This window comes from Salvelinus fontinalis, chromosome 17 (genome assembly GCF_029448725.1).
Source record: "Salvelinus fontinalis isolate EN_2023a chromosome 17, ASM2944872v1, whole genome shotgun sequence".
NCBI lineage: Eukaryota > Metazoa > Chordata > Actinopteri > Salmoniformes > Salmonidae > Salvelinus > Salvelinus fontinalis.
This window is the reverse complement of record NC_074681.1, coordinates 13,665,350-13,691,908: the sequence shown is the minus strand read 5'-3', so window position 1 is coordinate 13,691,908 and position 26,559 is coordinate 13,665,350. Positions and strand designations below refer to the sequence as shown.

Genomic DNA, 26,559 nt, shown 5'->3' with positions numbered 1-26,559 from the left:
TGAGTTTACAGTAGACAGGTGCAGGGGTAAATTGAGTTTACAGTAGATATCAGTTGCGGGGGTAATTTGAGGTTACGGTAGACATCAGGTGCAGGGGTAATTTAAGGTTACAGTAGACATCAGTTGCAGGGGTAATTTGAGTTCACAGTAGACAGGTGAAGGGGTCATTTGAGTTTACAGAAGGCAGGTGCAGGGGTCAATTTGAGATTACAGTACACAGGTTCAGTGTACATGTGAGTTTACAATCGACCTCAGGTGCAGGCGTAAATTGAGTTTACATTAGACATCAGGTTCCAAGGTAATTTGAGTCGACATTAGACAGGTGCAGGGGTAATTTGAGTTTACAGTAGACAGTTGCATGTATAAATTGAGTTTACAGCACACAGGTGCAGGGGTAAATTGAGTTTACAGTAAACAGGTTCAGGAGTAATTGGAGGTTGCAGTAGACAGCTGCAGGGGTAATTTGTGTTTACAGTAGAAATCAGGTGCAGGGGTAATTTGAGTTTACATTAGACAGGTGCAGAGACAATTTGAGTTTACAGTAGACAGGTGCAGGGGTAACTTGAGTTTACAGTAGACAGGTGCAGGGGTAAATTGAGATTACAGTAGACAGGTGCAGGGGTCATTTGAGTTTACAGTAGACATCAGGTGCAGGGTTATTTGAGGTCACAGTAGACATCAGGTGCAGGGGTCTTTTGAGGTTACAGTAGACATCAAGTGCAGGGGTAATTTGAGTTTACAGTAGACAGGTTCAGGAGTAATTGGAGGTTGCAGTAGACAGGTGCAGGGGTAATTTTTGTTTACAGTAGAAATCAGGTGCAGGGGTAATTTGAGTTAACAGTAGACATCAGGTGCAGGGATAATTTGAGTTCACATTAGACACCAGGTGCAGAGACAATTCTAGTTTACAGTAGACATCAGGTGCAGGGGTAACTTGAGTTTACAGTAGACAGGTGCAGGCTTCATTTGAGTTTACAGTAGACATCAGGTGCAGGGGTCATTTGAGTTTACAGTAGACATCAGGTGCAGGGGTAATTCTAGTTTACAGTAGACATCAGGTGCAGGGGTCATTTGAGTTTACAGTAGACATCAGGTGCAGGGGTCATTTGAGTTTACAGTAGACATCAGGTGCAGGGGTAATTCTAGTTTACAGTAGACATCAGGTGCAGGGGTCATTTGAGTTTACAGTAGACATCAGGTGCAGGGGTCATTTGAGTTTACAGTAGACATCAGGTGCAGGGGTAATTCTAGTTTACAGTAGACATCAGGTGCAGGGGTCATTTGAGTTTACAGTAGACATCAGGTGCAGGGGTCATTTGAGTTTACAGTAGACATCAGGTGCAGGGGTAATTCTAGTTTACAGTAGACATCAGGTGCAGGGGTCATTTGAGTTTACAGTAGACATCAGGTGCAGGGGTCATTTGAGTTTACAGTAGACATTAGGTGCAGGGGTAATTCTAGTTTACAGTAGACATCAGGTGCAGGGGTCATTTGAGTTTACAGTAGACATCAGGTGCAGGGGTCATTTGAGTTTACAGTAGACATCAGGTGCAGGGGTAATTCTAGTTTACAGTAGACATCAGGTGCAGGGGTCATTTGAGTTTACAGTAGACATCAGGTGCAGGGGTAATTCTAGTTTACACTTGGGAAAGAATGCTGTTGCTATCGTAAAGTTAGTTAGTGATCATAAAACATGATATTATCATGTTACGAACAGCAGATATTTTGTATGGAATTTCTATTTGGTGTGTATATTTTGTGCACCTTAAAAGGGATACCATTGGTAATGAAACACAAGAAATGTACAGTATGTACATCAATTTTGCCACATAGTTTGGATGGGAATATCTTAATATTTTTTTCATTTTTAAAATACTTTTACTTACCATATTTCCATCCACCTAGATATAAATTAAAACTTTCCCTCTGAAGAATGCCATTGCAGTACCACCCCACTTAGTTACCAAGATATTTTTTACAAACAAGATTATATCACCCTCTCCATGATATTAATATGATATGTTCTGTGATCTGTAAACAGCTGGTTATCTTGTTTTTCCATGATAAGAGAAAGTGCGAAGGATTTCCGGTTTGTGAGCACATTTGGGCTGAATCTTTCACACATCACAAATTGCAGATGGGAAGCAGTGATCTTGAACAGCCGATCACATTTCCGTGACCATCTGACACCTTCCATTTAGGAAAATAATACTTTCTATCTTAGCATACCCTCTGCTGCTGCTGTTGCAGCCAGCAAAAGGAATTATGCCTGGTAGACTTTGTTATGCTGTAACTTCCAGATAGATTCTCCATGTTTTGTTTCATTGATTAGATGAAATGCTCTAATCTTTTATCTGTTTATTCTAGGCTGTAATCATCTGAGCTGTGCGTATTATTGACTTATTTCCCTGTATTGTTGTTGATATGCCTGTCACCGCAATGCTATTTCAATTATTGACACTAAGAGTATCAATATACAGTATGTAGTGATGATTGTAAATTTTAACAAAAATAAATAGACTATTTAACATTTTGTAGAAATGCACAAAGCATGTAGTATTCACGTTTCTTAACTATTCCTACATTCCCACACTATTTCACACTATTTTGCTTGTTCTTTCTCTGCATATCCTCTTTGTAGAAGGGCAGTGGGCACCAACCCTGGTCTTTGATAGCTACAGGGTGTCAGCTTTTCTTTCAGCCTAGAACTAACAGAATTGATTCTGCAAATCAAGGTCCTGATAATTAGTTGATTATTTCAATCAGGTGAGCCTTGCTGGATTAAAACCCTGGAAACCCTGTGGTTCTCAATGACCAGGGCTGGAAACCACTACTGTGGTTAGTCCTAACCTTAACCCTAGTCATAGATCGAATACTAAACTCAAAACCAATTCATAGTCCATGCCTAGCACATTCATAAGCAGTTCATACTGTAAGCAAGTCAACTCAGGTCAAAATAAGCACACCTGGTTTTTGTTTGATAACAGAGTGGATGTAATGTTCAATCATATTTTTCAGAACATTCAATTGCGTTCCATAAAATATTTACATTCTAAGAAAATACCTATTTACTTCCTCTTCAAGGAATACGGAATGGTGCATGTAATGTGAATGTGACAGATACATATGAGTTGGGTTAACTGGTATGGAGAGAGTTGTAAATCACTGTACAGTGATTCTCTGTCTCAAGGGGTTTAATTAGTCCAGAAACTCTTCTCTTATCTGATGACCGACCCCCCCCCCCCCGCCCCCCTCGCTGCAACAACCTACCACCATATAAATGCCCTGAAATTTGAAGACCAGTGGCCTCAGGAGACTGAGTTGCTACAAAGAGCTGAAAGAGTTGGAAATGGTCATTTCATAGCACTAGGGTGGCTCTCTGGAGACTTGGGTAATGTCGTACTAATTGACTGTGGTATTATCTTATGGCAAACATTACAGTCCCAGACAAATTCCAAAATAGGTTATAGCTAGGTACTAGAGTATGATTATACTGTATGTTGAGCCGTTTAAGGTTGGAGTACTGTATAATCAATATTATTATGTTTTACAAATCATAGCGGTCAATTGTTTTTCCATTTATTTTGACCATTGGGGATTTTAGAAACATTTAAAATAATGTCTGTATTTCGTGTAGGCTTACCCTGCCGAGACGTTTTGATAACCGTGTAAATCTCTCTAAGACAAGGTGACTTTTATCAATATATTCACCTGTATTTACCCCCACCAAAATGAAATGCTAATTAGCTGCTAATTAATGCTATCATAAAGAACTACAAATGCCCTGATGATCTGGATGAGACTGCCGAATCGAGGCAAAGGTGAGATTCTCTGGATTAACTTTCTAATGTTAGCTACATTTGGTCAAGAATAAATTGCCTATATTTATTTAAATAAACAATTCTGTGAACTGTCTTGTGCAAGTTTTAAATTGACACAATAACTGTAAGCAAAGTGATGATGTGCAAGAGCTTGCAGGGATCTGTAGTCTTGCATGATGTCTACTTTGATGCTAATTATCTTTTTCGAATCTGAGAGTAAATAGTGCCAAATATATTGATAGAAGTCAACTTGACCGAGAGAGATATATATGGCTATCAAAACGTCATGCCAGGGCAAGCCTTTCCCTATGGGAAAAATTGAATGGTGGAAAAACGATTGGAACCATTTCCCTGTTTGACCGCTAGGTTTTATGGGAATTATGAAACCTCCACTGTGGGGCTCTATAGCCAAACCACTAGATGAGTACACAAGATGCTCAGATGGTCTGGTTACATTTTACAAGACTCCGGTAGTAACTGTATGATCTATAAACCACACTGGGTTGAGAGGTGGTACTGTCCTGTTGTCAAACATTCAACCATCAAAAGGCATCAAGAAAGATTCTATCTTTTATTCATGTTAAAACCCACTGTTTATGTGGCCTACTATTATCGGATGGTGTTGCTCTATTTCATAGTACATGAACAAGCTCATTTATCCTTATCCGTCATTGTATAACTTGTGAGGAGGTATCTGTCAGTTCTGGTCCCGGGGGACCCTTGGATATGCACGTTTTTGCTCCAATTGCGCTCTTTATTTAATTGACAGTTCAGTCCAACCTAATAAGTGCTATAACAGATTTAAAATTGATTTGCTTGAATGTTTTGTTTTCACGGTTTGCTTTGTGGGAAAGACATGTTTCATCGACTTGCTTTGTTATTTAGCCCCTCAATATGACAATTGTGATGATACATCAACCTAAATGCAGCATATAGTCAATTAAGAATGACAACGTAATTGTATGTGATTAAATAGTATAGGTAATTGTATGTGATAAGATATGTGTAGTGTATTGAGTGACACTAAAACCACATAGTTGTAGCACCAAACAGTTCTGAACTTAATTTAATCAATTTTAGAATAAGGCTGTAACGTAACAAAATGTGGAAAAAGAGTAGGTGTCTGAATGCACTGTATTTATATATATATGTGTGTAACATGTTGATAACATTGGTAGAGATGGTCTGACTCATGGAACCATCATGACTTACAAGACAACAAATATCAGATATGTGGTGTGTCTTTATTAGAGTTGACAGTGCATCTGTACACCTACTATAAGGTGAAATTATTTAGAAATGCTGTCAAAATGGGTTGTGAGGCCTATCCTGTATGGGCTCATTTGTAGGGACAGGCCACCAGAGGTCTCTTCACAGTCCCCAAGTCCAGAACAGACTACTGGAGGCTCACAGTACTACATATATCCATGACTACATGGAACTCTATTCCACATCAAGTAACTCATGCAAGCAGTAAAATCTGATTTAAAAAACAGATACAAATACACCTTATGGAACAGGACTGTGAAGAGACACAAACAGGCACAGACACACGCATACACACACACGATAACATACGCACTATACACACACGTACACATCGATTTTGTGTTGCAGATATGTGGTAGTAGAGTAGTGGCCTGAGGGCACACACTTAATGTGTTGTGAAATCTGTTGTGAAATGTAATGCAATGTTTTTAATTGTATATAACTGCCTTAATTTTGCTGGACCCCAGGAAGAGTAGCTGCTGCCTTGGGGATCCATAATAAATACAAATACACGCATTCCTTTCTATTGTGTAGGCCTACAGTAGACCTATGTCCATGTCACAATAACTATTCTATCAAGCTACAAATATCTGATAACTTCTGCTTTTAGATACTAAAATAGCTATATAATGGATGTTTATATGCATAGCAATTTAACTTGCTGGTTATTGGAATGAGGATGAATTTATGCTCCCAGAACATAATTTTGTCAAACATATACAAATATGTTTTATAATTAAAATTATAAAACTATTATTGGTAATATCATACTCTACGTCCAAATGTGAGGCATATAATCCACTAAAGTTGGACTAGCAGGAGCAGAATGAGATGAGAGGTTATTTTGGCGATGGAGATTAAGGCAGGGGCTTTTTGTCATTTGTGCGAGACAAGCCATTCATTCATCCATCCAGTTCACAGCCAAAAAAAGGCTGGTCCCAGAAATTAGCAGTTTCAGCTCAGCAGCAAAGTCGTCGGGCTGTGAAGGCAGAGAGAAATTGACTAATTAGCAATGCGCACTAAAACTTGACGGTTCTCTCTATAACAGCGAGGGAAGACTCGGTTTTTCTCCCCCTTTCTCTTTTCTTTCTTCCATAGATGTTTGAAATCGCAGTCATTTACGCTCGACAGTTTTTACAATAGCCTTGAGCCATAATTTTGCGAGTCTCTCCAGCATCCATACCCCTGCATGGTCTCTCTCCACCGGCCATGCACGACCGTTTCTCTCCCCAACCGTGGATTTCCTATTACTCTCGTTACGACTCACTGAGCCCCAGGCCCAAGGATAATGATGTGTTGTTTCTTGGTAGCATAATTTGTCACACGTATATTTCTTCTTCTTCTTCTCTTGCAGAAAGCACAGCTCCCTCTCACACACTCACACACTTCTTGTTAATTCAGAAGAACAAATGATCAACGCCAACAAATAACCTGAAATAGTGACTTTATGAGTGAGAATCAATAATTATTCTGTGGCACCGACCATAGACTTTTAAAGGAAAGGAACATATCTAAAGAAAAAGGAGAACAAAGAAAAATCAAGTGAGATTGTTGGGAACCTGAAGCTTTTTACAAGCTCGTAATCAGGTAAGTTTGGCTTGATCTGAAGCAAGCTGCTCACATCATTTAGTTGTGACAGGCGCTTTAGAGAATGTGGCGACTACGAAACAAGGTAGTACAGGACGCTTATATCAAGTTTACAAACATTTGTCATGTAGTAAATGCATTTTTAGCGTTGTTTAACTACATACACATGTGCATGTTTCATTTATATTATTGGATTGCTGCACTGAATTAATAATTTCCGATACTCATGTCTGAATAGTCGTAACTCAGGTAAAAAGGGGAAAAAGCTTCCGCACCGAGCACAGTGATGTCGGCTGTGTGAGGGACAAACTAATTGCTTTTGTATCACTCCGTGCGTGCATTTGTGGATGTGTAAATTTGATCATTGTGAGAGTGCAGCAAGATAAGAGGAGAACGATAAGTGTTAGCTGAATGCTGCATTTTATCTTTGCATAGGGGTTGCCTTTTCCCTTATTCAACAACTTAAATTGCGTTATCAAAGAGAAGGCGCTGCAGCATCTCCTCTCATAGTTTGTTTTGGCAATGCGCGTCAAACCGCAGCGTCAATTGAAATGATCTTGTCTTGAAAGAATGCAAATAGCAATTGAACGGCACATTCTTAGGACAATACGTTTTTATTTTCTCTTGTCTTCCGACATGAGCCAAAGTTGAAATGATAGCCTACCGGACCGAACTATATTGTTCATTGCAGAATAGTATCGGCGGGAGCAGCATGATGGTTTACCGGTTCGATCGGATGCATATTCATTTAATTAACCATTATGATCGGTGTAACGTGAAGGTATTAGAGACAATTCCCTTCTGACTGTGATGATGATATCATGTTATTTTATTCATAGATAAATGGGCTAGATGTAGGCTAAATGGCTTGCATGGTGTATTTGTTGCCTAGGTGAAGTCATGTCCAGATCGGGTGATAGAACATCCACCTTTGACCCTACACACAGTGACACCCTGCTGCACGGGCTCAACCTGCTATGGAGGAAACAGCTTTTCTGTGATGTGACTCTCACTGCCCAAGGACAGCAGTTCCACTGCCACAAAGCAGTGCTGGCGTCCTGCTCTCAGTATTTCAGGTGTCTCTTTTCTAGCAGTCATATGCTCAACAACGAGGGGACCAACAACAACAAGGACCAGGGGAGCAGTGGTACCCCATCTTCCTCCCCCGATGACAAGCTGATGGCAAGCACCCGGTCCATCAACAACCTGGTCCTCCAAGGCTGCTCCTCCATCGGACTACGGCTAGTGCTGGAGTACCTGTACACTGCCAACGTCACTCTCTCTCTGGACACTGTGGAAGAGGTGCTCTCGGTCAGCAAGATCCTTAATGTCCCGCAGATCACCAAGCTCAGCGTGCAGTTCCTCAATGACCAGATCTCTGTGCAGAACTACAAGCAGATCTGCAAGATCGCAGCACTGCACAGCTTGGACGAGACCAAGAAGCTGGCCAACAAGTACCTGGTGGAGGATGTGCTGCTGCTGAACTTTGAGGAGATGTGCGCCATGCTGGATGCTCTGCCGCCCCCGGTGGAGTCGGAGCTGGCTCTCTTCCAGATGTCTGTGCTGTGGCTGGAGCATGACCGGGAGACTCGCATGCACTACGCCCCGGACTTGATGAAGAGGCTGCGCTTCGCCCTCATTCCGGCCCCGGAGCTGGTGGAGAGGGTGCAGTCGGTTGACTTCATGAGGAGTGACCCAGTGTGCCAGAAGCTGCTGATGGATGCCATGAACTACCACCTGATGCCCTTCAGACAGCACTGCAGGCAGACCACAGCCAGCAAGTGAGGATGTACACACACACACGCACGCACGCACGCACGCACGCACGCACGCACACACACACACACACACACACACACACACACACACACACACAAAGTTAGTAAAGATACTACCTTGTACACTTGGAAAAGGTTAGGGTTAGTGAGGATGCTTTAGAATGGTCTAATCTACCTTATTTTCATACCATCTCACACTATAAATGTGTTAACTCTCTGTTAAAAAATGTAAGTGCTGAAAAGATGGAGAAACATAACTTCAGTCAATAGGAAGATAGTTGAACAGTACATTCAGGCATTTCTTCCAAAATACGAGTTATCTCATTATTCCCAAAAATATATAGGTCACTTATAATTAAACATAGACACACTTGTAAAACATATTACATAAGAGCACATGAAAACTGCTATTGACATAACCTGGGTAGATATAACCTACAAATACATAACCTATACATTTTTGAATAGCTTGACAAGAGCAAAGAAACAATTCATGGATTATAGAGTTGTAGGTCTGGGTGATCCATACCGAGAATGGTTACTTTGTTTGCCTTACCTACATTACAACCATGGCTTGTCATGTTGTGTTCGTCATGATCAGCATTTTCCGAGACAGTTAATGGACAGGAGGAAGATGATTGATTGGTGGTGCTTGAAGCTGCTGTTGTTTAAAACCTCTTGAAACATCGGAGTTTGTATTATAACTCTGAAATATTATGGAGCAATTTTCACTTTTACATTTGTTGAACATTATCTTCTTAATTCAGAAACAGTAGGCTTTATGATTGGAAAACTAATCTCACAGTATTGGAGAAAATAGAAATAAACAATTATCTTGCACTTGTGGTGTATAATGTATTTACCAGAGTAATTTATGGCATGGTTAATTTCCTTATTTATTTCTTACAATATCTTTATGGAGCACACTACTGTTTCCCTATCTAATGGAAATCAAAGAAAAAGTTATGAGCAATGGAGAGGACCTCCATGTCCTTGAGCATGTTGCCATGCCTAGTAGTCTCCTTAGTGAGATGTCCATACATGGGCCCAAATGCAGCATGGATCTAGGATCTAAACTTCTCATATTAATCACATGCCACTGTTTCTCTCCCCTCAATTAATCTGCATTATCTATGTCCAGTGGTCATTTGCATATGAGAATAACCCCAAAAACACATGAGTGGGCCATTATCCAAATGGATGCACTGAGACAGTGGTCATTTAGTCATAAAAAATAACAATACAAATGTCTGGAATTAATGGCCAATGTTGTTAAAACGACTGTTACTTTGTGGCTAGTTGTTTAATTGCATTGAACTTCATTCAAAACAAGATGACTGGACTCAATGTACAGTGAAGTTCGTGGCTCGGCTATTTCACAAACAAACCCCCAGAACTCAAGAATATGTTGAACAATTGGTTCAGAACTGCCACATGGAGTCTTCACCAAGTGAATAGCAATATTGATCTACTCTACTGTATCTACTCCCAGTCATATTTGTGTCACTGTATGTCACCCTGTAGAAAGGTTCTGATGACTTCACACCTAATTTAACAGATATATTTAGGGTGTAAACCCTCTTTGGACAGAAAGCATATGAAAAGCAAGCAGGTTCATTTTTTCACATAAATTCAGAGACAAACAGTTGTGATGTTACAAAGTCTAGTTACTCTGTTATTACCATGTTATTAAATAGATACAGTGTTCAGGTTAATACACAATGTTGTTAAGATGTTACTACTATGATCTACATAGCTCATATAGTGTTGGCCAATAAGGAAGTGTCTACATGATGGGGAACATTATTTTGTTATCTAAATATTTCATATAGGATATGCTACAGTTCAATGACTTCCAACACAATGAAGTTGTAGTGATCAGTTGCAGTTGACTTGGTACTATAATGAAAAAGCTTGTATTTTTGTTTGATGTTGGTGGTAGTTTTATTTAATCTATATCAGTTATGTAATCTTTGTGTTTCCTACCTCTTATCCCCACACCTCAACTCCCCTCCACCCCAACCCCATCCAAACCCCTCCACACCCACTTTACTCCAGGATTCGTTCCAATAAGAGGATGCTGTTGCTGGTGGGTGGCTTGCCTCCTGGACCTGATCGACTCCCCAGTAATCTGGTCCAGTACTATGATGACGAGAAGAAGACATGGAAGATCCTCACTAGTGAGTAGTAGCCCCGTCTTTTACCTGAAGCTTCTTCTGTTATATGCGTCAAATGAATCAACATTCTATCAACATCATATTTTATATTTTTTCAACATGCTGATGTTGAACATCAATCGATTTTTTGGGATGATTTCACAAAAAGTCATACACAGTTTATGTCTCATTTTAACCAGATTTCAACCCACAAATCAACAATAGGATTTCAAGGGTTGGTTTATTTCAAATGTAATGTTACGAGGCTTTGCCTTTAGCACAAGTACTTTTTCTGGCAAAATGAGGGAAGAAGGAAGAAGTTCCTCAAATTCCTAGAGGTAATGGTGTATTACTAGCACTTTTAGTGCGTTTTTAATCAGAGCGTGACTTTACAGGCACACCACCATGGCATGGAGTTTCCCTTGTTTTAGCTGAAATCTCCTGGCAAAGACGCATGGCCAGATTTATAGTCATCTAATGACATAGTGGCGTGTAGATGTAACATTATAGAATGACATGTTACTGTCCAATATATTAAGATACAATATATTATTATTGAATATTGAGTATGCCAGATAGATAGTAGAGAGTTAAAGAGAAAAGAAACATCCCTCCAAGCTAATAAAACCATATTGGTATTTGGACATGCATCGACAACTTGAAAAACCTTGCAAAGCTAAAAGCACATTCTGTGGGTATTCTTTGCCCAATAATTTACAGATGTAGGATCTTAATATGATCTTAATTTGAGCCAGTTTGCTACAGCTTGAAAATAACCCTGCAGCAACAGGAAATGTGAATTATTATGTGGATTATAATGAATGGGCATTTTTGTAGGGGTTGACACGTTTCGTTAGGGAAGTGGAAATTAGGAACTTTAGAAGTCTTTTTAAACCTTGAATACACTGCAAGTTTGCATTTCCTGATGTGCAACAAAATAGTCAACAAAGTAATCCTTTACACTCATACCCATATACAGATTGAAAATGGAAGATTTGGGCACTGATAAAACGGCTAAATTGGAACGCAGTGGCTGTACAGTAACATACTACACATGATGTCAGAGCTCTATCCTTGTGCTTCACAGCACTGTATGAGTTTTGACTGACAGCCATTCTGAACTTGAGCACCTTGCGTGACAAGAAGTTGCCCCCATTGGGCAACTTTTGCACATTATTTGATGTCTGAGTGAGAGAAATGCTGTAAATTAAGAGGACTCAATGTATTTTGAAAGATGACTCATTGAGGATTATAATAAATACTGCTTTGATGTCACACATGCAAGCCAAACACCTGTGAGTCCAAATGTGCACTTGTCATATATAGTGTCAATGTTTATGATCATTATGTTCGATGTACAGTTATAAGATGACATGTTGTCATACCCTGGGTTGTTCTGAACAGAAGTAGCCTATTTTTGTTTATTGTGAAGAAAATTTGTCGGGCCACAGACACCTGAATGCACAAGACTCCTTTCTATGCGCACCAAAATTACAATGTTTCTCTGAAATGCCTTGTGGAAGCCTAAACCTGTAAGATCGTATTTTATAAATTTGCTAGTCATGTTGGCAATAGAAGAGGCTTTCAAATGATGCCCACCTGATCCAGATAGCGATTTATAATGGACCGTTTTTGGATTGCGTAAACACCAACAGTAATTGTGTGATGGCGGGGATGCAGGGCTGTGTTCCAAACAAAACAACTACAAGTGTGCTTGCTCTAGTTCCTCAACGGCACAGCTAGGAGAGCTCAAAAAGTACCTTTTAGTTGAAGACTGTTCTTTGAGTCATAAAAGTGCATTGAAATGTCTTAGGAACTGTGAACACTTTGGAGAGGTGTGTGTCCACTTGGAGACAACAACAAAACACCTTGTCATTTTTGTGTCTTATTTTGCACCTATCCCACATTTCCCAGGAATAGTCTTATCATGTTACTGAATGTAACCAGAGTATTTTCAGTTTTCGTTATGATCAAATGCGGCAAAAAGTACAGTAAATGTAAAAGGCACATAAAATCAACAGTCTAATGTTTGGATTCAGTCTTGTGCCAGGTTGTTTTCTAACCTTTGGTGTAATAATTTCCCCATAATCTGTAAACTGTTCCCTTTCAATTGCTACCATAGTTATACATTTTCATATTTCTTCTGTAATAAATATTTCAATTTAGCCCTATCCATATAGGCCAATTCCCACGAGTGTAAAGGGTTAAGATCCTACATCTGTAATGCTTCTGCAAATACAAAGAACAAGCTTTCTATTACACTACTTGCCTCAAGATATAGTGTCCTATGCTCTCTCTCCCACCTGTCTATGTTGACCTTTTGAGAGACACCACTATATTCTTGCCAATTTCCAAAGGTCAAACAAGTGCTAATGGAAAACCTTATCTGTCCTTTGGATCATCATCTGTGTCCATATTGAGTTGTTGTCCTCTGGCCTGGCAGGGAGCATCTCTCACTAATGTTGCTCCATTCATACATATTAACCACTGGTCTACCTCCCTACTGTCATCTCATAGACCCCGTACACTCTATTCTCCCAATACAATACAACTTTATTGTCCATTTGTCAGAACTGCTTTCAATCACTCCCATTCAACACACTAACAGCACTTGTCTCACACATGCCCATAGTTATTTCTGGTCCTGGTCTGATATTGCCAGTGTCATGTACCATGATACCATTTCAACACATACCATCTGTAGCTAGACAGAATTGTAGCAGTGGTTCCAACTACTATGCAACTGTCTGCTGTCTGTCAACACTCAACAAGCTACATTTCTGCTCTGTTATCATTAGTGTTACATTAATGGTATTTTAACATTTCCTCTTGATTTTGTCAGCCATGTTACCAGAACAGGCATGCATACACAACGACTTTCAGCCTCATTGATATTTCAGTATTGACATTTTTCTCATTAAAGCTCATTGGTATAAAGTGTAACAACCAAAAGGTCAATGGGGATTTCCATTATTCAAAACTAAAAGTTAACACTCAAATGGTCCGTGTCCGTGTGGAAGGACAAAACTGCAAAATCATCCCCTTAACGTAACACATCGATAACCACCTGATGTAGCTGCTACACAATGGATGTGGAATAGAGGATGATTAACATTCAATCATAACTTTTCAATGAGGCGAAGCCTGAGAGGGATAGCGTTTGATTAAGACATTTATCAACACAATTTAGGGAGATTCTGATCCCTCTTGTCGCGTCCGATCACTGCAGCTCGTCTGTTCTAGAAACTAGAGGAACTCTTGCTTGCCATCTAGTGTACCTATCGCAGCGTGAAGAAGCAGGGAAGGGAAGGAAGACAAAGACATTGGCTCAGTTAAAGTAGTGACTCCGTCCACCGCTGCCTGATTCTACAGTACCTGAGCCAACCCGGCATTAATACCTCATGGCTTCAGAAATCCATCTTGATCTAAGCACAGTACTGAACAAAAGAATGCAATGTGGTGGGATGCAACACTAACGATGTTAGATGGCTGTAGTAACGCAACGTTGATTGGTGCAGTTGCCGTGGAGTCATTCAGTCGACCCCAACCAAGTGTGTTTCTATGCTGAGGTGTCTGACTCCCTCTAGTGAACCTGAGAGCTTACTGTAAAGCCAAGGCAAGGCCAATTCTAAGGGATTGGGTTTCTGCCACATAGTGGTTTTACAGTTTAGGCTCCAGTGGTAAATATGGAACAATTTAAATGTATTTTGATATCAACATCTATGAACATCATGATCCCTGATTCAGAGATGGATCTTATTTCTTTTCAGGCTGTAATGTACAAGACTATCAGAATAGAAGTAAAACAAATAAATTAGCAGACTTGAACATAAGTTATGGACAGTAAAAGCATCGTTCTGAGTCTTTTTATCCTCAATACCATCTGATTTACCCTCAGTGGAGAGCAATGTTTTTTTACAGTATCAGATGTTGTTTACTAAGAGCAGAAATCGCAACACAACAAAAATAACCACTCGTTCAAATCTCTTAACATCGACTAAATGATAACATTAAGGCATGTAATGGAAATCTACCACCTACACCCTCTTGCCAGTGTGGTGCACTGAAGTCAGGGAGTAGAATCCCCTTCCCTCAAGATAAAGCTGTTAGTCCTCCTATCTACCGTATCTGAGGCTCTCCACCTTCAATGGAAGACCTCTGCATGTCACACACCCTTATTGAAGATAAAGCTGTGTAAGTCAGTATCTGTCTGAGATAGACTCCCCTCTATGAGATGAAGACCCCTGCATGTCAGCCAGCCACAGCTTTTGAGATTGCAGAGCTGAGGAGAGGAGAGGCCAATCGGAAAGAAATGAGATTCAAGGCTGTCTAATTTTACAGCAACTGCAATCCATCAGACTAGCGGGGAGGTGACGGTGGAAATGACGGATGGAGACAGACAGGTGGGCTTTACCATGCCACTGATTTACGCTCAAAAGCCCACGCACGGTGCGGGCCTCTAGATTTATTGAGTGAACATGATCATGTTCATTATGACTGTCACCTAAGACCGTTTCTCTCCATCTCAACGGGGTCACTTTAGCAGGGGAAGATGGAGTGGAGAGAGGGAGAGGGATAAGGAGGTTCACCTAGACATTCACACAGTAAACAGGCAGGGAGACTTCACCACCACCAGGTGGTTGGGGGCGTTTGGCCTTCATGCAGTGTGTTGTCAAATGTGAAACAACACCAATTGTCTGAATACTGGATTAAAAGGAATTGTTTAGATTCTTTTGCTTGATTTGGTGCTAGAGTTTGGAGTGCAAGTTACTGCTCTTTCACACACAGTATAGAGTTTTTACTGGATGTCAAGTTGTGACATGGTGAGGTAGACCCCAGGAGCAGAGAAGAGAACCAGACAAGGAACCTGTACTTTAGGAAAAAATGTAAATACTTTACTGGAAAACGTTCAACACAAGGTACAAAGTAAAACTGGGAAAACAACCAACACTAAGAGTCGAACTCACTCAGGAGACAACACACACAGCAAACAAATCAAGCTTCTGCAAAGGGTGACAGAAAACATACCTCTCTAAAAGTAAATAATAATTAGTAACAAAAACACCTGTGTCATTATAGTCTCTAGGGCGGTCTCTGCCGCCCTCTGGTGACAGGTGGAACCATGACACCACCATTATGTGTCCTGCCTCAGCCAGTTTCTGACATCCTCCACTGTTGTCTTGTGTCTCCCAGTAATGCCTTACAACAGTGCCCATCACTGTGTGGTGGAGGTGGAGAACTTCATACTACTGCTGGGTGGAGAGGACCAGTGGAACCCCAATGGTAACATCACTACTGATACTACTACTAATGCCAATACTAATACAAAAAAAACTATTCATGTATATATAGTATTTATATTCATAATTCACATTTTATTGCCACTCAACATCTTTAGAAAGGATAGGAGTGGCCATATTAACTGTTTATGGATCTTGAATCTGACATGTATTTTGCAGGAAAGCACAGCACTAATCATGTCAGCCGGTATGATCCACGATTCAACAGTTGGATACAACTTCCGCCTATGCAGGAAAGGTAAGTCAATGCAAACAAAATTGACAAAATAATGCAATACAAATAGATGTGGGAATTATTGTACTGATTATTAACACTGAATTATTGCAGGGTCTGTATGTTCTAACCATTCCATACAAATAGCTTAGTGGTTAGAGCAGTTAGGGTCAGTAACTAAAGGTTGCTGGTTCTAATACCCGAGCCGACAAGGTGAAAAATCTACCGATATGCCCTTGAGCAAGGCACTTAACCATCATTTGCTCCAGGGGCGCCTTACTACTATGGCTGACACTGTAAAGCATCACATTTCACAGCACCTATCCTGTGTATGTGACAATAAAACATCTTTGTTTATTTTTTTACATACAGAGGTTATAACTGAGTTGTAACTTTGTCCACCAAGGCTTCCACCATGCACACACACACACACACACACACACACACGCACGCACGCACGCACGCACGCACGCACGCACACACACGCACACACATGCACACACAACCCACCACACACACCACACACAACCCCCCCCCCCCCCCCCCCCCACACTGTCCTGGTTGTTTTAATGATGTTGTCTGGTTGACACATCCTCCTCAGGAGAGCCAGTTTCTTTGCCTGCTGCCTGGATAAGCACCTGTATGTGATTGGTGGGAGGAACGAGTCGGGCTACCTCTCCAGCGTGGAATCCTACAACCTGGAGACTAACGAGTGGAACTACGTGTCCTCCCTGCCCCAGCCCCTAGCCGCACACGCTGGAGCAGTGCACAATGGGAAAATATATATCTCAGGTCAGACCTCACTCATTCTATTTAGCCTTCATTTTAATAGGTTGTCCCATTGAGGTCAAAATACCTATTTTACAAGGGAGACCTCACGGATCATCTCAATGGAAATAAGTTCATGTTGAAAATGCAAAGCTGAAAAATGACTAACTCAGACACAGTAAAAATGAACGGAAAAAAATCTATTGATCTGGAGTATCGTGATTAGTGCAGGACTGCTAAATATCATCTATCAATGCATACACAGACTCGTTGATTTCCCTGCACACTTAGTCAGGATGTGTAAGAACCAATGCTGGAGATGAGAAGCAGGTACGGAGAGTGAACATTTAATATAGCACAGACATGGAACAGGACAGGAACAGTGTCAGAACCGGGGAACACAACGACATATGACAATCAATGCTGAGGCGGGGAAAAGAGCTGGGGAACAGACAGATATAGGGGAGGTAAGCAGAATGATGGGTCAATTGATCCTGATGTGTCCATTCATAGCTAATAATAATGTCTTTATTTGTGTGTCTGCTATACCACTATAGGTGGAGTCCATAATGGAGAATACGTTTCCTGGCTGTATTGCTACGACCCCATCATGGATGTGTGGGCCAGGAAACAGGATATGAACACAAAGAGAGCCATTCATGCCCTGGCTGGGATGAATGACCGCCTCTACACTATTGGGGGCAACCATCTGAAAGGTAAAGACTGGCATGTCTCAGCTACTCTATTTTTTGCACATAGCCAATGAATGAATGTGGAGTAGAAGATGGATCCTCTGAATACTAGTATATTCTCTATATTCTCAGGGATGCTGTCCACTAATGCTCAATTGGATTCAATAGCTTGACCCATAAAGCCATATGACCCCTCTATCTTGTCCTCAGTTGAGCATTATTCTAGGAATATTGCAGTGTGGGAAATCACAATGAGGGTTTCTCATCGTGTTTCCTTTCTGCTGTGCTCAGGTTTCTCTCACCTGGATGTAATGCTGGTGGAGTGTTATGACCCCAAAGCGGACCAGTGGAACATCCTCCAGACACCAATCCTGGAGGGCCGCAGTGGCCCCGGCTGTTGCATCCTGGACAACAGCATCTTCCTAGTGGGAGGATACAGCTGGAGCATGGTAAAGGCTAATTTCACTATCTTTATCCTACGTTAACGCTTATCCTAGGTTTAGTTGAAATGCTATACAGTATGTATGATTGTGTGTGAGTATGAAGTTGTATTTTCTTGTTTTAAAAGCACAATAGCTTAGGGTATGTAGGCCTACAGTATGGGTTTAGGAATACCAACAACCTGGTGGCTAGATTAGTTTCAGTCCTGATAGAGACAACCATAGGTGGGACACCGTGAAATACCTTTACATTACTTTGAAACACCTTTGAAAAACCTTTAAAAAATTGCCCTCATAGACACATGCCCATGTATGAATTAATATAATAACGATGTCTCAACTGCTGTATTGCAGGGAGCCTACAAGTCTTCCACCATCTGCTTTAGCCCAGAGAAGGGGACCTGGACAGAGCTGGAGGGAGAGGTGGCAGAGCCCTTAGCAGGCCCATCCTGCTCCACTGTCACATTGCCTGCCTGTCTGCCCTTCAACAAATAACACATCACTAGGTATGACAGAGTAGCAGGAGAAGTAGGTGAGGAAGAGAATGGGGAGATGGTGGAAAGGACCATCGATAAACGAACAGTTGTTAACAAATTTTGTGATGAAGTACTCCAATCAGCCGATGGAATGTGTATAAATTATTTTTTTACTGGTTTGACAAAAGAGCACTTTCGTTATTATTGCCTACTGAAGGTTTGAAAAAGTAAGTTATCATGTATTTCCTGTATTTAACCCCATCTGTGTTGAACTTCTTCCAGACAATGGACACATTTCATATCAGATTTTTCTTTAATCGATAGTAAGTGTTTTTGGCTTATCTTGATATAACTAGCACGCATAGTGTTGAACTGAATTGTAATAGCTTTCAAAAATCCATTTGTATCTTGTTATTAGTAGGAGACATCAATCAAAAACAGAATGCAGTGCTGTTAAAAATAATTGTCACTGTAAACTGTCTGTCAACCAAATCACACTGAAACGGAACTCTGGTTAATACCCACTGGGCACAGAAGTCAGTTCAACGTCTAGTTTTGATTTACATTTGGTTGAGTTGTCAACTAACTTTAATTCAACATGAAATCAACACAACATTTCACCATGTCATTGGATTTAGAGTTAAAAAAGTACGAAATAACCTTACGTTGATGACTTTTTGCTAATCTAATTAGTTTTCCACGTTAATTCAAAGTCATCACATTGATTTTTGCGGTTGAAATGACATAAAAACAACTTTGATTCAACCAGTTTGCCCAGTGGGTATGCTCATCTTTTTACAACCAAAATCATGATTCTGTGTACAGTATATTGTAAAGCAGAGACATACTAACAGTTGATCTGCTTGTTGGATATCGTTGCCATACTGTACATGTGGCAAAGGAATCCTTCTCCCTTCAAGCTGCAAGCGAGAACACTTTTTACATTCAAAATCTATTCTGATCTTTGTAAAAACGGCACTAAAAACTGATATGATTATTTAGGGGTCGTACAATCAAATTATTATTATTTATTGCTAGCCATTGATATACATTGGTAGCAATGTTAACTGGGTGATAAGGTGGGTTTTCTGTGGTTTTGTGTTCAATGTTACCTGTTAATGTTTAACAGAGCCTATTTCCAGAGATCACAATTCCCCTCAAAAAGAGTATATCCCATTTAAGATAAGGATAAAGAATACAGTGGTCCTTAATGCACTAATAGTGAACTTTAAAAACCCTGTATATAAGAATGGTTCACAAAACTAAAAGTTTGCTGAATTGTTGTTACCTTCAGTTATACTAAGTTCAGAAACATGATGAAAGTGAATTGAACTGTCATGTATACATCCTACTCTTTTGTCTAAGTAAGTGTGCAAGGTCCACACTGAATATTGGTACCTGTTGAAATACATATAAATAGGGTATGTTGATTTTAATTTTTGTAAATAATCGCTTGCAGTCGAAAAAAAATTGTGCACTCAACCTGGGATTTATTCTCAAATCCTGTTATGTCCTTTGCATTTTAGAATATGAAAATAAAAAGGAAACTTGATGATTACAACAGTCTCTGAACCTTGTTGCAGGTACTGCAAATACATCCAGTCAACAAACCCTCACTTTACATAGAACTTCCAGTATACAGTGCCTTGCAAAAGTATTCATCCCTGTCATACGGTGGGTATAGCTGGTACATGGAAGTCAGGCGCAGGAGAGCAGAGATGAGTGAAAAAAGAAGCACTTTACTGAGGCAATAGTAAGAACAGAACGCAACCGCGTCACAAAAACAAATGCCCAAAGAACAAGTGAGGCAGCACAAAGTACAACAACCCAGTACAAAGTACCGGCTGCCACAAAGCACGGGTACAAATAAAACCCGGCGCAACACAGCGTGCCAACCAAGACAATAAACAATACCTCACAGACATGGAGGGAACAGAGGGCTAAATACACATAGTAATCATGAGGATATGTAAACCAGGTGTGTGGAAAACAAGACAAAACAAATGGAAAAATGAAAGGTCGAGCGGCGATGGCTAGAAGACCGGTGACGTCGACCGCCGAACGCCGCCCAAACAAGGAGAGGAACCAACTTCGGCAGAAGTCGTGACAATCCCCCTTGGCATTTTTCCTATTTTGTTGCAGTACAACCTGTAATTTAAATAGATTTTTATTAGGATTTCATGTAATGGACATACACAAAATAGTCCAAATTGGTGAAGTGAAATGGAAAAAATTGCTTGTTTAAATATTTTTTTTTAAATTAAACGGAAAAGTGGTGTGTGCATATGTATTCACCCCCTTTGCTATGAAGCCCCTAAATAAGATCTGGTGCAACCAATTACCTTCAAAAGTCACATAATTAGTCAAATAAAGTCTAATTGTCACATGATCTGTCACATGATCTCAGTATATACACAGCTGTTCTGAAAGGCCCCAGAGTCTGCAACACCACTAAGCAAAGGTCACCATCAAGCAAGCAGCACCATGAAGACCAAGGAGTTCTCCAAACAGGTCAGGGACAAAGTTGGGGAGACGTACAGATCAGGGTTGGGTTGTAAAAAAATATCAGAAATTATGAACATCCCACGGAGCACCATTAAATCAATTATATAAAAAAATGGAAAGAATATGGCACCACAACAAACCTGCCAAGAGAGGGCCGCCCACCAAAACTCATGGACCAGGCAAGGAGGGCATTAATCAGAGAGGCAACAAAGAGTCCAAATATAACCCTGAAGGAGCTGCAAAGCTCCACAGCGGAGATTGAAGTATCTGTCCAGGGGCCAGAAAAGGGGCATTGCTTAAAGAAATGAATAAGCAAACATGTTTGGTGTTCGCCAAAAGGCATGTGGGAGACTCCCAAAACATATGGAAGAATGTACTCTGGTCAGATGAGACTAAAATGTAGCTTTTTGACCATCAAGGAAAATGCTATGTCGGGCACAAACCCAACACCTCTCATCATCCCGAGAACCCCCAGAACCCCAACCCCATATTTTTCGTCAGGGACTGGGAAACTTGTCAGAATTGAAGGAATGATGGATGGCGCTAAATACAGGGAAATTCTTGAGGGAATCTTGTTTCAGTCTTCCAGAGATTTGAGACTGGGACTGAGGTTCTCCTTCCAGCAGGACAATGAGTCTAAGCATACTGCTAAAGCAACACTCGAGTGGTTTACGGGGAAACATTTAAATTTCTTTTAATGGCCCAGTCAAAGCCCAGACCTCAATCCAATTGAAAATCTGTGGTATGACTTGCTGTACACCAGCGGAACCCATCCAACTTGAAGGAGCTGGAGCAGTTTAGCCCTGAAGAATGGGCAAAAATCCCAGTGGCTAGATGTACCAAGTTTATAGAGACATACCTCAAGAGACTTGCAGCTGTATTTACTGCAAAATGTGGCTCTGCAAAGTATTGACTTGGGGGGGGGGGGGGGGGGGGGGTGAATAGTCATGCACGCTCAAGTTTTCAATTTTTTGGTCTTATTTCTTGTTTGTTTCACAATAAAAAATATTTGGATCTTAAAAGTGGTAGCCATGGTTTGTAAATGACACAACCCCCCAAAAAAAATCAATTTTAATTCCAGACAGCTCTTTGGTCTTGGCCATAGTGGAGTTTGGAGTGTGACTGTTTGAGGTTGTGGACAGGTGTCTTTTATACTGATAACAAGTTCAAACAGGTGCCATTAATACAGGTAACGAGTGGAGGACAGAGGAGCCTCTTAAAGAAGAAGTTACAGGTCTGTGAGAGCCAGAAATCTTGCTTGTTTGTAGGTGACCAAATACTTATTTTCCACCATAATTTGCAAATAAATTCATTAAAAATCCTACAATGTGATTTTCTGGATTTTTTCCCCTCATGTTGTCTGTCATAGTTGAAGTGTACCTATGATGAAAAGTACAGGCCTCTCTCATCTTTTTAAGTGGAAGAACTTGCACAATTGGTGGCTGATTAAATACTTTTTTGCCCCACTGTATATATTTCACACGATTTTGATAATATATTCGTCAAGCCCATTCAAAATATTAGGGGACAGAACCCAAAAGTATGAAGTACGAAAACAGTTCGGAAGATCCCGATTGAAATTTTAAATAATAACACTTTGGTGGGTGCTTATACGTATTTGTCCTATTTCACACATGTGAATTGAAAATGTGTTTTATGCATAACCCAACTCTCCCTGACACACCTCAGAGAGTGGGGTCATAGTCAGTGTTGGCCATTATTAATGGTGACCATGGAACAATTAGTTGTATGCTTAACTAGCTGGCTAGCAGATTTTTCCCCTTGTCAGCTCAGGGAATAGATCTAGCAACCTTCAGTTGCTGGCCCAACATTCTAACCGCTAAACTACCTGCTGCCCCAGTATAATTGTAAACACTATAAAGGTGGAAAACTGCAGAAAGTAATGCTGAAAGACTACTTTGTGATAACCTTCAGACTCAGAGTATACACAAACAAACACAAGCAGCAAAAATATGTGCATCTGCTGGTTGGCATTCCTCTCTTTATCTGGTAAAGGACACCAACAGTGTCCATTTTCAAAGAGGCTGTTGGCCATTTACAATTTGACCGCAAACTCCTGCTGCTAGCTAGTCATTTTTAGGTTTTTAGGTTTTCAACTTTTATTATTTGGGGAGCTTGGCACACCTGTATTTGGGGAGTTTCTCCCATTCTTCTCTACAGATCCTCTCAAGCTCTGTCAGGTTGGATAGGGAGCATCGCTGCACAGCTATGTTCAGGCTTCTCCAGAGATATTTGATCTGGTTCAAGTCCGGGCTCTGGCTGGGCCACTCAAGGACTTTCAGAGACTTGTTCTGAAGCCACTCCTGCGTTGCCTTAGCTGTGTGCTTAGAGTCATTGTCCTGTTGGAAGGTGGACCTTCGCCCCAGTCCTAGGTCCTAGGTGCTCTGGAGCAGGTTTTTCATCAAGGTTCTCTCTCTACTTTGCTCCGTTCATCTTTCCCTTGATCCTGACTAGTCTCTCAGTCCCTGCCACTGAAAAACATCCCCACAGCATGATGCTGCCACCACCATGCTTCACCGTAGGGTATGGTGCAAAGTTTCCTACATATGTGACGCTTGGCATTCAGGCCAAAGAGTTCAATCCTGGTTTCATCAGACCAGAGAATCTTGTTTCATTGTCTGAGAGTCCTTTAGGTGCCTTTTGGCAAACTCCACGTGGGCTGTCATGTGCCTTTTACTGAGGAGTGGCTACTGTCTGGCCACTCTACCATAAAGGGCTGATTGGTGGAGTGCTGCAGAGATGGTTGTCCTTCTGGAAGGTTCTCCCATCTCCACAGAGGAACTCTGGAGCTCTGACAGAGTCACCATCGGGTTCTTGGTCGCCTCCCTGACCAAGGCCCTCCTCCCCCGATTGCTCAGTTTGGCTGGGCGGCCAGCTCTAAGAAGAGTCTTAATGGTTCCAAACTTCTTTCATTTAAGATTGATGGAGGCCACTGTGTTCTTGGGGACCTTCAATGCTGCAGAAATGTTTTGGTACCCTTTCCCAGATCTGTGCCTCGACACAATCCTGTCTCGGAGCTCTACGGACAATTCCTTCGACCTCATGGCTTGGTTTTTGCTCTGACATGTACTGTCAATTGTGGGACCTTGTATAGACAGGTGTGTGCCTTTCCAAATCATTTATTTTGTACCCCTTTGTCTCCCTAATTTCGTGTATCCAATTGGTAGTAGCGGTCTTGTCTCATCGCTGCAATCCCGCACGGACTCAGGAGAGGCATCGGTCGAGAGCCGTGCGTCCTCCGAAACACAACCCAACCAAGCCACACTGCTTCTTGACACAATGCCCACTTAACCCGGGAGCCAGCCACATTAACATGTCGGAGGAACCACCGTACACCTGGCGACCGTGTCAGCCCGCCACAGGAGTCTCTAGTGCCCGATGGGACTTGGACATCCCTGCCCGCCAAACTCTCCCCTAACCAGGATGACGCTGGGCCAATTGTGCACCGCCTCATGGGTCTCCCGGTCGCGGCCTCCTGTGACAGAGCCTGGACTCGAGCCTTTCCAAATCATGTCCAATCAATTGAATTTACCACAGGTGGACTCCAATCAAGTTACAGAAACATGGATGATCAATGGAAACAGGATGCACCTGAGCTCAATTTCGAGTCTCATAGCAAAAGGTCTGAATACTTACGTAAATAAGGTATTTCTGTTTTTTATTCTTAATGAATAGGCAAAAATATTTTTTTTTACTGTTTTTGCTTTGTCATTATTGGGTATTGTGTGTAGATTAATGAGAAAAAACCCTGAATTTAATCAATTTTAGAATGAGGCTGAAACGTAACAAAAAAAAAGTCAAGGGGTCTGAATACTTTCCGAATGCACTGTATCATACCCCCCCAAAAATGCTAACCTCCCCTGTTATTGGCATGTCTTGGGGGTATGATCTTTGTGCCTCTGTAACTTTATCATGCATCAATATTAACAGTTCATTCATGATTATCCGTAATCATTGTAACATCCACATTAATGTAGAAGTGTAGAAGATTAATGTAGAAGAAATATATTCTACTCTTATTTACAATAAAAGTGTCTCCAAAATGACAATAGATTATTTACCATTCATTTCTATTGGGCACAACATAATCTGAAACACAACCAAAACAAACTGCAAATGCATCCAACATGTTTGTAGAGCCACAAGCTTGATGGAGTCATTGCGTGCTAGGAATATGGTACAAAATACTAAATGTTTGACTACATTAACACACATATCAATCACCACCTTCCGGAGACACCTGAAACCCCACCTCTTTAAGGAATACCTAGGATAGGATAAAGTAATCCTTCTAACCCCCCCCCCCTTAAAAGAGTTAGATGCACTATTGTAAAGTGGTTGTTCCACTGGATATCATAAGGTGAATGCACCAATTTGTAAGTCGCTCTGGATAAGAGCGTCTGCTAAATGACTTAAATGTTAAATGTAATGTAAATATAAGTCAATTTGTCAAAATACTTATGAAACCTTCAAATGGGGATACTAGATAGATAAAGTGCTTTCATTTATAAAAAAGAGAAACAGATAAGTATGAAAATACCCTCAAATAAAAGGTGACATTCTGATATGTCGCCTCATGTGAAACATTTGATCTCAAATCCAAAATGTTGGAGTATAGAGACAAAGATAATTTGTTTTATTATTTCATTTTTTATTTTAAAAGATTTACCCACCTGCTAGTTACAACCTTGTCTAATCTTGGCAACTCGTCAATGGGCCGGGAGAGGCGAAGGTTGAGACATGCGTCCTCCAAAACATGACCCGCATAGTTAACTACTTAACACACCGCTCGCTTAACCCAGAAGTCAACCGCACTAGACCACTTCCACACTCCATCCCCCAGGGGCAGCAGCAGCCAGGTCCACCTTGTCTTACCTGAACCTCTGCCATATTATCAAAGCTGAGTTTACACTTGTAGGTGTGATGTCTGACCTCTGGCTTCTCCCATGGCAGCCTCTTAACTTTTCCTTCTGGGAAGATGTTATTCAGGATCTCCCAGCTGAGGTCAAAAACAGCCTTCAGGAAAATTAGAGACATACTGTAGGAGGGTCACTCAAAACTACACAAACAATGAGCCACCACTTCGATAAATCCTGTAAAAAAGAAATTCGTTACCTACTATTCCACCATATTAACTAATTTACACTAATTGGGTGAATTAACTGATTGTGTGAATCAATATGTGAATATTGTGAATCTGTGCTTTTACACCAAGGCTTACCATCCTGTAGCTACGCTTGCTACGGGTCTCCAGATCATCTCCCTCTGCATATATCCCCAGAGGGATGCCTGGCTTGTCTTCGTCAGCCAGGATGTGTGGCCCCTGGGCCAGCTTGCTTTGGGTCCAAATGTGTCCAGTAGCCAGGTGCACCAGCCTGGTCACCGCAGGCACTGTGTGGGGCACCACCATAGGGATCTTAGCCTTTTGTGGCTTAAGCTTGGCTGGTTCTTTGGGAGGCTCTTTGTCACCTGCTTTAGCCATGGGGCTGCTGGTTTCCACCTGCCTTGGCATGGGACTGCTGGTTTCCACCT

At 41.1% G+C, this 26,559-nt stretch overlaps 1 protein-coding gene across 1 annotated transcript; it reads left to right on the top strand.

Annotated features, from left to right (window-relative positions):
• Nucleotides 1-6,053: 6,053 nt before the first annotated feature.
• On the top strand, nt 6,054-20,062 carry LOC129813735 (kelch-like protein 14). The gene is made up of 9 exons (XM_055866207.1): nt 6,054-6,677; nt 7,570-8,458; nt 10,514-10,635; nt 15,805-15,894; nt 16,071-16,149; nt 16,727-16,917; nt 17,451-17,609; nt 17,877-18,034; nt 18,380-20,062. The coding sequence occupies exons 2-9, from the start codon at nt 7,578-7,580 to the stop codon at nt 18,518-18,520; spliced, it is 1,821 nt and encodes a 606-aa protein (XP_055722182.1). The 5' UTR covers nt 6,054-6,677; nt 7,570-7,577; the 3' UTR covers nt 18,521-20,062.
• The last annotated feature ends 6,497 nt before the right edge of the window (nt 20,063-26,559 follow it).